Consider the following 11,733-nt stretch of genomic DNA (forward strand, 5'->3'; position numbering starts at 1 on the left):
CTGCGACGGCGACAGCTCTGGGAACGCTCGGATGACGTCGCTACATATGTCATGGTCTCGTGTAGTGGTATCAGCATCACCAAATCAATTTCGATGAATATCGGGGTCGGTCTGCCTGTTGACTGTGTCACCCCCTACAGGTCAGAGATATCACGAAAAGCCTCAGGGCCGATTTCACTGACGATGTTCGGCGCACCGCTGCTCGCAACCAGCAACGAATTTTACAACATGTCCGGACAGGGACTACCTGCAGTTAGCTAGACTCACTGGATATCCATCAAAGGACTCATTATGTCAACAATATTTGGCGTCATGAGGCTTTTGGGTCCTTTGTGAGTTCAGGTATGCCTTTCAAGATCAAGTATGAAACTCTCCTCCTATCACCTGATCGGGAAGATCTTGGTCTTACCCATGTTTATGAGAGGGCGTCGCTCTATTTGTAATCACGCCGCCGTCCGGACATTTTGACGGGTTTATCAGAGGAACTGATGCCGCCCTCCGTCACGCCCCCTGTGACGATACAATACCTCCCCCCCCCCTTCCCCCACTCTTTTACATTGTTGTCTCTTATGTAGACCTCAGTTACGTCCGGATAGCCCTACCAGCAGTTCGAATGGCGACGGCACGGGCAGTGTATCATGTCATACAGCGCGCACGACCAAATAAAGTGATTGAGAGGGAGCACCCGAACGTCTCTTAGAGCGTAATATGGCCGACGACTCACCATGTTACGCTGGTCATCACCGCCATTGCTGCAGTATGGTTTATTACGGTTTACAGCAAGCAGGTGAACAGATCGAAACTAAACATGATCCATATGGCGGATTCACCACTGTGCACAAGATAAGGAGTCCAAGAGAACGACACAACACCGAACACCGTCTTAGCTGCGGCAGTGTGACGCTTGGAGAAGCAAATGTCGGCGGTGCACTTTCTTCAAATGACACCACATAATGTTGCGACCAATTTTGGAACTGTGGCGTCACGTGCTACGAGTTTCCGCATTAAACAGATGTGGGCGAACTACACGAGAAGTAGCTGACTACCGACCGAGGTGGCGCAGTGGCTAGCACACTGGACTCGCATTCGGGAGGACGACGGTTCAATCCCGCGTCTTGTCATCCTGATTAAGGTTTTCCGTGATTTCCCTAAATCGCTCCAGGAAAATGCCGGGATGGTTCCTTTGAAAGGGCACGACTGGCTTCCTTCCCCGTCCTTCCCTAATCCGATGAGACCGATGACCACGCTGTCTGGTTTCCTCCCCCAACAACCTAACCCCAAGCAGCTCACTGTACACACACTGTAGCCACTGATGTTAGAGAATAAGCTGGTGGTGGCAGAGCCATGTCCCCTACAGTGTTTCATTCGAATTTCCTGCGATCACAATCAGTAGCCGTTCTCTCTTGGAGCAGATCCCGAGGTCATTAATTTCAGTGGAGGACGACATGGCACTAACATTCATGACTACCTACCAAAACGTCGCTTGAGCTTACTTAACCCCATTAATACCGTACGCTGCAACTTGCATACCAGCAATCACAATTCCTTAAATGTACAATAGCATGACTAAAACACTTAGATGTAAGGCAGCAATATCATCTCTCCACTAACGGTTAAAACGCAGTCATAACTGCAAACAAAGTACTGCGTTAATTGCGGAACACCTAAGAAAATGAAGAATGAGTGTAAATAAATTGCAAACAGTTACTGCAGTGCGCGTAATCTCATAAAATTTATCTGTTGCAGCTGTTATCCTTGGCGCAACTTCCCTACAACACACACCACCACAACCAATCATCTTCAGGGCGAACCATCCATTCCTATTCTACATAGTGGATCAAAAGACGAAGGTGGTGCTCTTCGCGGGACGTGTCTCCGATCCTTCACTTTAAGAAGGCTCCTATGGTTCAGCAAAAAGAGTTTGTGTTCTGATGTCACCTCAGTCATCTCCACTTCAGCGATATGCCATAACAATTTCTAGTATGATAAAAAAATATATTATTTTTCTTTCCTTAAATATATTTCAATTCTATCAATTTAAATCTGTGTTTCATACTAGAATGCCGTGTTCCCGGTTTGGCACAGCTCTGCCACAGGAGACACGAAAGCGGTCGAAGGCGTCCGCCTTCTGGTCGGCTCCTGATCGTTGTCAGAAGGAGGCTAGTTTTTGATTACGCAAATTCTGTTATTTGGAAAAGAACAACCCGGATTTCTTTACGTAATTAGTACGAATTTTATAATTACCTAAGGGACCTTTCACAATGAACAGTAAAAAAAAATGCATTTGCAAATGAAATAATTAATAAACGGGGCAGCTATGAATTGTATAAAAGACAAGGAGCGGCCTTCTGTCTACGACCAGGATGCCGCAGTATTCTCTGCTGCAGTAAAGGCTGTTTGACATTTATAAAAATAATATGGCATGGAGGATAAAAAAGTACAAAGGAAAAGAACAGAATAAGAAGTCTGGTAAACACTAAATATATTCAAACAATTCTCACTAGCAAAATTAGGGCTTATTTATAAACAATACAACTTACATAATTATTTTTCTAACAGTATGGTGCGATCAGATTTCAGCCTGTCCTGTGCTGTCTCCTTGGTTCACTTTTTTTTTTTTTTTTTTTTGTCACAGATTATAGTCACTACTTTTCTCCTTTCGTTGAAGACAATTCTTGCACTGTTCAACACCTCCGATAACAATAACTTGCTGATTTACAGTTTTGAACATGAATTACCTTAATTTTATTAATTAATAATGTTGTCTGCACGCTAGCAAGACCGCTCACTTTTGTTTTTAACTTAAAGTCGACCTCCTTTACGTTTTCACATAACAAGCAGAAGTACATTAAAATCTGAAGATCTACAAACGTTTTTTACTGTCATCTTTTATTTAGATCGAAGCGGAACGACCGTTCAGCTTCTGTTAAAATGCTTCTTTGACTGCGCAATCGATGTATTAGCGTTCGCGCTAGATGCGCATCTTTACAGTTATGTAAATTATACAAAACAAATGTCTTTCAAAGCGTACTCAAAGCTTTCATAGGACGGAAATACCAATAATATTACAAATTGTACTTATAAATACGATGTATTAAATTATCAGAAATTTATATAATCTTGTATTTTATCCTAGAAATTTTCTATTATATATTTTCTGGATCCTCTGAATAAAGTGACATGGATAATATACGCGCGAGTAATACTATTAAAGCTTTTCATTAGAGCTGGAAAACTACAACTCAGCGACAACCTTTACTAAGAAAATTTACTCAATGTCTCCAGTACTTCACAGCTTAGATCTACTGCTATAGCGCCAGACAATTACCTCTTGCAAGGTAACTTATCACACGCTCTTGTCGGTATTAATCGCACTCACATTTTACTGTATACTATTGTTACTGGAATATGGCAGCCAACACTGCTTGGAATGAGAGTTCCAAACCTCTCAGGATATTATTGACACATTATACATTAGAAAGAATTGTTGGTAGTGTAATTTAGATAAACTAAACTCCAATAAAAGTAATGTTTACTTACTCACCAACACAACGTCTGATCAAGTAGACAGTCATTCAAGCTGTTCAATTGCATCGAATAGTAAACTGCTAATAAACTGTATTATTTACTTTTCTCCATCGTTATATCAAACGACTCGAATGGTTTGTCAAGATATTACGTTTACACTGAAACGAAAAAGAAACTGCTATACTCACGCGTATTCAAATACAGAGCTATGTAAACAAGCAGAATACGGTGCTGCGGCGGGCAACGCCTATATAAAACAAGTGTCGGGCGCAGTTGTTAGACCGGTTAATGCTGCTGTAATGGCAGGTTATCAAGATTTCAGTGAGTTTGGTGTTATAGTCGGCACACGAACGATGGTACAAGCATCTCCGAGGAAGCGATGAAGTGGGGATCTTCACGTTCGACAATTTCACGGACATACCGTGAATATCGGGAATTCGGTAAAACATCAAATCTCCGACATCGCTGAGCCATATATGGTTCATATGGCTCTGAGCACTATGGGACTTAACTGCTGAGGTCATCAGTCCCCTAGAACTTAGAACTACTTAAACCCAACTAACCTAAGGACACAACACACATCCATGCCCGAGGCTCATCGCTGAGCCGGAAAACGATCCTACAAGAACGGGACCAACAACGACTGAAGAGAATCGTTCAACATGACGGAAGTGCAGCACTTCCGCAAAGTACTGCAGATTTCAGTGCTGGGCCATCAACGAGTATCAGCGCGCGAATTGTTCGACGAAACATCATCGATACGGGCTTTCAGAGCCGAAGGCCCACTCGTGTACCCTTGATGAGTGCACGACACAAAGCTTTACGCCTCGCCTGGGCCCGTCAACACCGACATTAGACTGTTGTTGACTGGAAACATGTTACCTGGTCGGACGAGTATTGTTTCAAATTGTATCGAGCACATGGATGTGTCCGGATATGGAGACAACCTCATGAATGCATGGCCCCTGCATGTCAGCTGGGGACTGTTCAAGCTGCTGGAGGCTCCGTGATGGTGTGGGGCGTGCGCATCTGGAGTGATATGGGACTCCTGATACGTCTAGATACGAGTCTGACAGGTGACACGTACGTAAGCACCCTGTCTGATCACCTGTATCCATTCATGTTCATTGCGCATTCCCATGGACGTCGGCAATTCCAGCAGGACAATGCGCCTCCCCACACGTCCAAAATTGCTACAGAGTGGCTCCAGGAACACTCTTCTGAGTTTAAACACTTCCACAGGCCACCAAACTCCTCAGACTTGAACAGTATTGAGCATATCTGGGATGCCTAGCAACGTGCTGTTCAGAAGAGATCTCCACCCACTCGTAATCTTACGGATTTATGGACAGTCCTGCAGGATTAATGGTGCCAATTCCCTCCAGCACTACTTCAGACATTAGTCTAGGCCACGCCACTTCGTGTTGCGGCACATCTGTGTGCTCGCGGGGAACTACACGGTATTGGGGTGGTGTGCCAGCTTCTTTGGCTCTTCTGTGTATAATACCGCTCTAGAGGACTTATCATGGGGAGTATCTGCGCATTAAAATCAAATTTAATAGAATACCTTTACCAATAAACGGATAAAACCCATCCCAGTCGCAGTTTGCTTTGAGGGACAAGAAAAATTCGATTTTCATGGTTTCATATAATTTACCGCATTTAAGAATTTAAAATAGTGTCACACTATACTCACTAAGAAGTATAAACATACGATAAAGATTTCACATAATAAGTGCCGGCCGCGGTGGCCGTGCGGTTCTGGCGCTGCAGTCCGGAACCGCGGGACTGCTACGGTCGCAGGTTCGAATCCTGCCTCGGGCATGGGTGTGTGTGATGTCTTTAGGTTAGTTAGGTTTAAGTAGTTCTAAGTTCTAGGGGACTTATGACCTAAGATGTTGAGTCCCATAGCGCTCAGAGCCATTTTTTTAACATAATAAGTCAACTATTGATGTTCGAAAAAGTATGTGTGTTAAGGCAACGGAACTGACGGCTTGCAAATTACCCGGATTTTATTCATCCAGTATTTGAGAATGCGAGCACTTAGCAACTTACAACAAACTTCATACATAAATTGTAACCTTTCCGAAACTTTTTCACACTGATACCCTCAAACCCTGTCAAAATAAGGAAAGGAAGAAAGTTCATCGAGTGCTTTTTCGCTACCCATGCAATAAAACATCAGCATCATGTATGAAATTTTGATTCATTATTTCTTTATTACAAACTGTTTTCGCAGCAGAATTTTGCATACAGTATCTACATAACCACTGAATGTGCCGTCAGAGGTTGTCAATTTGTGATCAGGAAGTACGACGTCACGGACACTGATCCAAGTAGAAAACGTACCTTGTGCTCCATATCTTATGTCATTTTCGTGAGATACACTGACGCTGCAGCGTTCAGCTGCCGCACGCTGGAGTAAGAACGCAACACGAAACCAGCCACTTGCAAAATCCGTGAAATTCGCTCACTGATTTTCTTATACACTGCTGGCCACCGTAAATGCAACACCCTGAAGGAAGCATCCGAATCAAGTGAAATTTACACCATGAGTTTGCAGCGATGAGATATGCAACTGATTAGAATTTCAGCGCAGACGCACGTCACGCGCGCCTGTGGCGCCACCTCATAGCGCCATTTAAGGCTTGGCAATTTCGACGAGTGTACGTTCGGCACGTGTGTTTACCTTGTGGTTGTTTCACAAGACGATCAGTTATGCCTCGTAGACAACAGCGAACATCGTTTGATCAAGTATCCGAGTTCGACAGAGGAAGGATAGTGACTTACCGAGATTGTGGATTATCATACAGAGAAATCGCTAGTCGTGTTGGACGAAACCAAACAACTGTAATGCGGATATGTGACCGTTGGATGCAGGAGGGTACGACGGACCGACGTGGTCGATCGCATTCACCTCGGTGCACCACTGCACGTGCTGATAGGCAAATTGTGCTCATGGCAGTGACGGATCGCTCAGTGACATCCCGAACCATAGCACAGCACATTGCGTCTGTAACGCATCATCCAGTGTCTGCGCGTACCATTCGACGCCGTTTACAGCAGAGTGGTCTGTCCGCAAGACGTCCATTGCTTCGTCTACCATTGACCCAGAACCACAGACGGCTCCGTCGCCAATGGTGTGATGACAGACGGATGTGGACGGCAGAATGGAATGACGTTGTCTTTACTGACGAGGCACGCTTCTGTCTGCAGCACCACGATGGTCGGATTCGAGTGTGGAGACACCGTGGAGAGAGGATGCTGGACAGCTGCATTATGCACCGCCACACTGGTCTTGCACCGGGTATTATGGTATGGGGCGGTATTGGATATTACTCTCGCACGCCTCTAGTACGCATTGCCGGTACTTTAAATAGCCGGCGCTACATATCCGAGGTGCTGGAGCCAGTTGTCCTTCCTTACCTTCAGGGCTCGGCCACAGCCATATTTCAACAGGATAATGCGCGACCACACGTGGCAAGCATTGTCCAAAGGTTCTTCGTCAATAACCAGATTGAAGTGCTTCCCTGGCCGGCTCGCTCTCCGGATCTTTCGCCGATAGAAAACATGTGGTCCATGGTTGCTCAACGAGTGACCCAGATTACATCCCCAGCTGCCACACCAGATGATCTTTGGCAACGTGTGGAAGCTGCTTGGGCTGCTGTACCCCAGGAACACATCCAACGTCTCTTTGACTCAATGCCGAGACGTGTGGCAGCGGTGATCTCCAACAATGGCGGCTACTCTGGCTACTGATTCTGGCAGGAACCACATGTCACAGACGTCTGTAAACGTAACCATTTGATACTTGGTCAACATGTTATCTACAAAATAAATTTTGTTGTGCTACTTCATGTCTTTCTTGGTGGCCAGCAGTGTATTTACGGATATTAGTCGACTTTCGGTATTCCCTTTTGTGTCCGAACAAAATCACGTGTATCAGATGAAATCCCCTCGAAAACTTTGTTCTAAAACCCGAGCGTTAAATTTTAACGTGTTTTTCGTTTTCATTACATGATAACTCGAGATTGTGTCAAGAAAGAACTTGCCCCCATTCTAACAGCCGTGTACCTCAAGTCTCTAGACGAACGGAAGGTTCCAAATGATTGGAAAAGAGCACAGGTAGTCCCAGTCTTCAAGAAGGGTCGTCGAGCAGATGCGCAAAACTATAGACCCTTTATCTCTGACGTCGATCTGTTGTAGAATTTTAGAACATGGTTTTTGCTCGCGTGTCATGTCGTTTTTGGAAACCCAGAATCTACTCTGTAGGAATCGACATGGATTCCGGGAACAGCGATCGTGTGAGACCCAACTCGCTTTATTTGTTCATGAGACCCAGAAAATATTAGATACAGGCTCCCAGGTAGATGCTATTTTCCTTGACTTCCGGAAGGCGTTCGATACAGTTCCGCATTGTCGCCTGATAAACAAAGTAAGAGCCTACGGAATATCAGACCAGCTGTGTGGCTGGATTGAAGAGTTTTTAGCAAACAGAACACAGCATGTTGTTATCAATGGACAGACGTCTACAGTCGTTAAAGTAGCCTCTGGCGTGCCACAGGGGAGTGTTATGGGACCATTGCTTTTCACAATATATATAAATGACCTAGTAGATAGTGTCGGAAGTTCCATGCGGCTTTTTGCGGATGATGCTCTAGTTTACAGAGAAGTTGCGGCATTAGAAAATTGTAGCGAAATGCAGGAAGATCTGCAGCGGATAGGCACTTGGTGCAGGGAGTGGCAACTGACCCTTAACATAGACAAATGTAATGTACTGCGAATACATAGAAAGAAGGATCCTTTATTGTATGATTACATGATAGCGGAACAAACACTGGTAGCAGTTACTTCTGTAAAATATCTGGGAGTATGCGTGCGGAACGATTTGAAGTGGAATGATCATATAAAATTAATTGTTGGTAAGGCGGGTACCAGGTTGAGATTCATTGGGAGAGTCCTTAGAAAATGTAGTCCATCAACAAAGGAGGTGGCTTACAAAACACTCGTTCGACCTATACTTGAGTATTGCTCATCAGTGTGGGATCCGTACCAGATCGGGTTGACGGAAGAGATAGAGAAGATCCAAAGAAGAGCGGCGCGTTTCGTCACAGGGTTATTGGGTAACCGTGATAGCGTTACGGAGATGTTCAGCAAACTCAAGTGGCAGACTCTGCAAGAGAGGCGCTCTGCATCGCGGTGTAGCTTGCTCGCCAGGTTTCGAGAGGGTGCGTTTCTGGATGAGGTATCGAATACATTGCTTAACCCTACTTATACCTCCCGAGGAGATCACGAATGTAAAATTAGAGAGATTCGAGCGCGTATGGAGGCTTTCAGACAGTCGTTCTTCCCGCGAACCATACGCGACTGGAAGAGAAAAGGGAGGTAATGACCGTGGCACGTAAAGTGCCCTCCGCCACACACCGTTGGGTGGCTTGCGGAGTATAAATGTAGATGTAGATGAAGATGTATATATATTATCTATTTTCGTACGGTGTATACAACAAGAAACAAAGTTTGTGCTACAACGGTAGTTCCAATTAACAGTTGTGGCTTAACCAATGTTTGCAGTACTATCCGCGTTGAAGGGATTGTTTATCTCGAATATCAGTTTGTGTCAACACGAATAATAGCATATTTCTGAAAATAATTGGGAGCTACGAGAGTTCGTTCAAGACACAAATGTTTATTGCGAGAATACAAGTGTTTGTGCAAACCTATCTCGTAGTCAATCGGTCTTTGTGATTTACAGTTACTGTAACTAATTAAAGTATCATGTCACATTTGTTTCCTCTTTTAACAAAAGTCTACATTGTCTGCATTAATTGTACGTTAACGTTGTTGTGGAATCTGTTAGTGACACTTACCTAGAAAACGTTTCAGAGAAACAGTATATTTTGTATCAGGTTGCAATAGATGTCTCGTTTCGGCTATAAATCGCTCAGTTCTAAAAGATTGCTGGTAATACTTGTAGCATATCACACCTGTGGTGTCACCGCCAGACACCACACTTGCTAGGTGGTAGCATAAATCGGCCGCGGTCCATTTAGTACATGTCGGACCCGCGTGTCGCCACTGCGTGATCGCAGACCGAGCGCCACCACAAGGCAGGTCTCGAGATACGGACTAGCTCTCGCCCCAGTTGTACGACGTCTTTGCTAGCGACAACACTGACGAAGCCTTTCTCTCATTTGCCGAGAGACAGTTAGAATAGCCTTCAGCTAAGTCCATGACTACGACCTAGCAAGGCGCCATTAACCGTACCTGAAGATAGTCTTATTTGTATATCAAGAGCGATGTACCACAAGGATGGAATAAAGATAAGTATTCGAGGAGCTGCATATTTTTCTTGTTAGAATTCACTACTTATCCTGTTCCAGAATTCACGCCCGTCTGCTTAGATAGCGTGCATTTAGGCCGCCTCCATCTACAAGGTGTTGGCACATTTATCAACACATCACACACCCACACATTAAAGAGAATCAACAAGCTTAGTTTAAACAGTTGGTTGCTTACACGTTCTGAGGCATCGTAGCTAGGGCGCGATCGCCAATTTGTCTATTAAAGCTTTCTTGTATGAATGCATGTGGACTCCAGTGTAAGCAGTCAGAATCTTACACGATCTGCAACGGGCGGGCTGTGTCCTGCGGACATGCGTCATGACGGTGTGGCGTGACTGCAGCGTGTGAAAGTAGCGGAGAGGCGCTTACAGAGCAGTTACATTCTCTGGAACTATAAACATTAATAACTGATCTAGAAATAGCGTGAGGAATTTCATGTTAGGTACATAACCTTCTGTTGTGTAAAGGAACAACCTGTCAAAATCTGAAGTTAGAATAAAAATGAAAAGTCAGTAAAAAACTTAATTATCAGACACTTAAACTAAATCAATATATAGATGTTAATAGTTCACCAACCGTGACTATTTGAAAAGATATGATAAGACTTTTAGTGCTTAGATTCAAATTTGGAAAGTTCTCATTTTAGAAAACCATTCGTAATTTTGCTGTAGTAATAACTTTAAGAATTTCAAGTAGATATTTGTTTTGTTTTAGGGTGAGTGTGAGAGAGAGTACTTGTGTGAGTGTATGTGGGACATTCGCCAATATTAAATTTTCAGTTTTTAATTCTCTATAGGAACTTGCAAGTGTTCCAGCTTTGTATCGTGGGAACGAATCCACCAGTGTTTCCCCTACTAGTGGATGACGGATGTCCAAGCATGTTTGAATATGTAAGTGAGAGCCAGAACGTTCGCGACTATATAGTTAAATTCCAGACGTAAACTACTGCTTAGAGTGTATTTCATTTTATTTGTTTAACAAGGGAGTTTTGAGTTGCTTATTTAAATGACGTCAATGAGCTGACAGCAGTGGTCGTTTCTTGCTAGATTTTGGCGCGAGCCGCCTAACGCAGGAGATAGAGGTGCTTGTAGAGGCAGAGAGAGAAGGAGGAAGTGGACTAGCTTTCGAAGGAGCTGGTCATGCTGAAAGTGTCCGAACGCATGTGTAAAATGAAGTGATATTGTGACTTCCGCGTTTCGGTACAGTGATAAAAGTAGCTGGTGTTTACCATTAAATATTTGTGAAATCGAGAAATATTTTGTTCGGGAGTAATCGCGTGCGTAAATTTTGAACTAAAAGCGTGGCGGTACTAAGTAAATTTTTTTACTGAGTATTTATGGCGAAGAAAAACTTTATTAAAGACAACCACTGAACGCTGAGTGCAAAAGTAAACAGCATTTTATTGAATGTGTTACTCTCGTAAACGATTTCGGAATTGGATAGGAAAAGTTCTGGCTGTTTGAGTGTGACGACGAGTGTGAACAGGAACTTTAATGATATGAACACATGTGGGCTGATGATCTTGCTTAATAGCAACAAAAAAATCGTAATGCAAGTTTAAAAGGATCTTTGAACTTAGAAATTTGAACAGCAACCTTTTCCGATTTATTCTCTAGAGTTCACAAGACTATTTTCAGCTTTTTGTACTTATAGCGGCCTCCGACGCGTAATTATGAATTCTCAGTTTCTTCACCACTGCTTTTCTGAGATCTCATAAGTAGCTGCAGTCAGGAGTTACGTGTGTAGATCTGCAGCGGTATTGAGGTGGGTGGATAATTTATGTTGCAGAACCGCCGTCGATATGCGAAAGAGCGCGTTACGTCGCAGTTCCATAGATGATTTGAATGATTCTTTTATCTAAATG

The 11,733-nt window shown here is 43.8% G+C and overlaps 1 protein-coding gene across 1 annotated transcript in view; it reads left to right on the top strand.

Annotated features, from left to right (window-relative positions):
* Nucleotides 1-1,998, top strand: part of LOC124595350 (serpin B6-like) — a 68,473-nt gene extending 66,475 nt beyond the window's left edge. The window contains exon 8 of the mRNA XM_047134065.1: nucleotides 1,747-1,998. Coding sequence (XP_046990021.1) covers nucleotides 1,747-1,892 — 146 coding nt within the window. The 3' untranslated portion in view covers nucleotides 1,893-1,998. The remainder of the gene's footprint in view (nucleotides 1-1,746) is intronic.
* Nucleotides 1,999-11,733: the final 9,735 nt, after the last annotated feature.

This window comes from Schistocerca americana, chromosome 2 (genome assembly GCF_021461395.2).
Source record: "Schistocerca americana isolate TAMUIC-IGC-003095 chromosome 2, iqSchAmer2.1, whole genome shotgun sequence".
Classification (NCBI taxonomy): domain Eukaryota; kingdom Metazoa; phylum Arthropoda; class Insecta; order Orthoptera; family Acrididae; genus Schistocerca; species Schistocerca americana.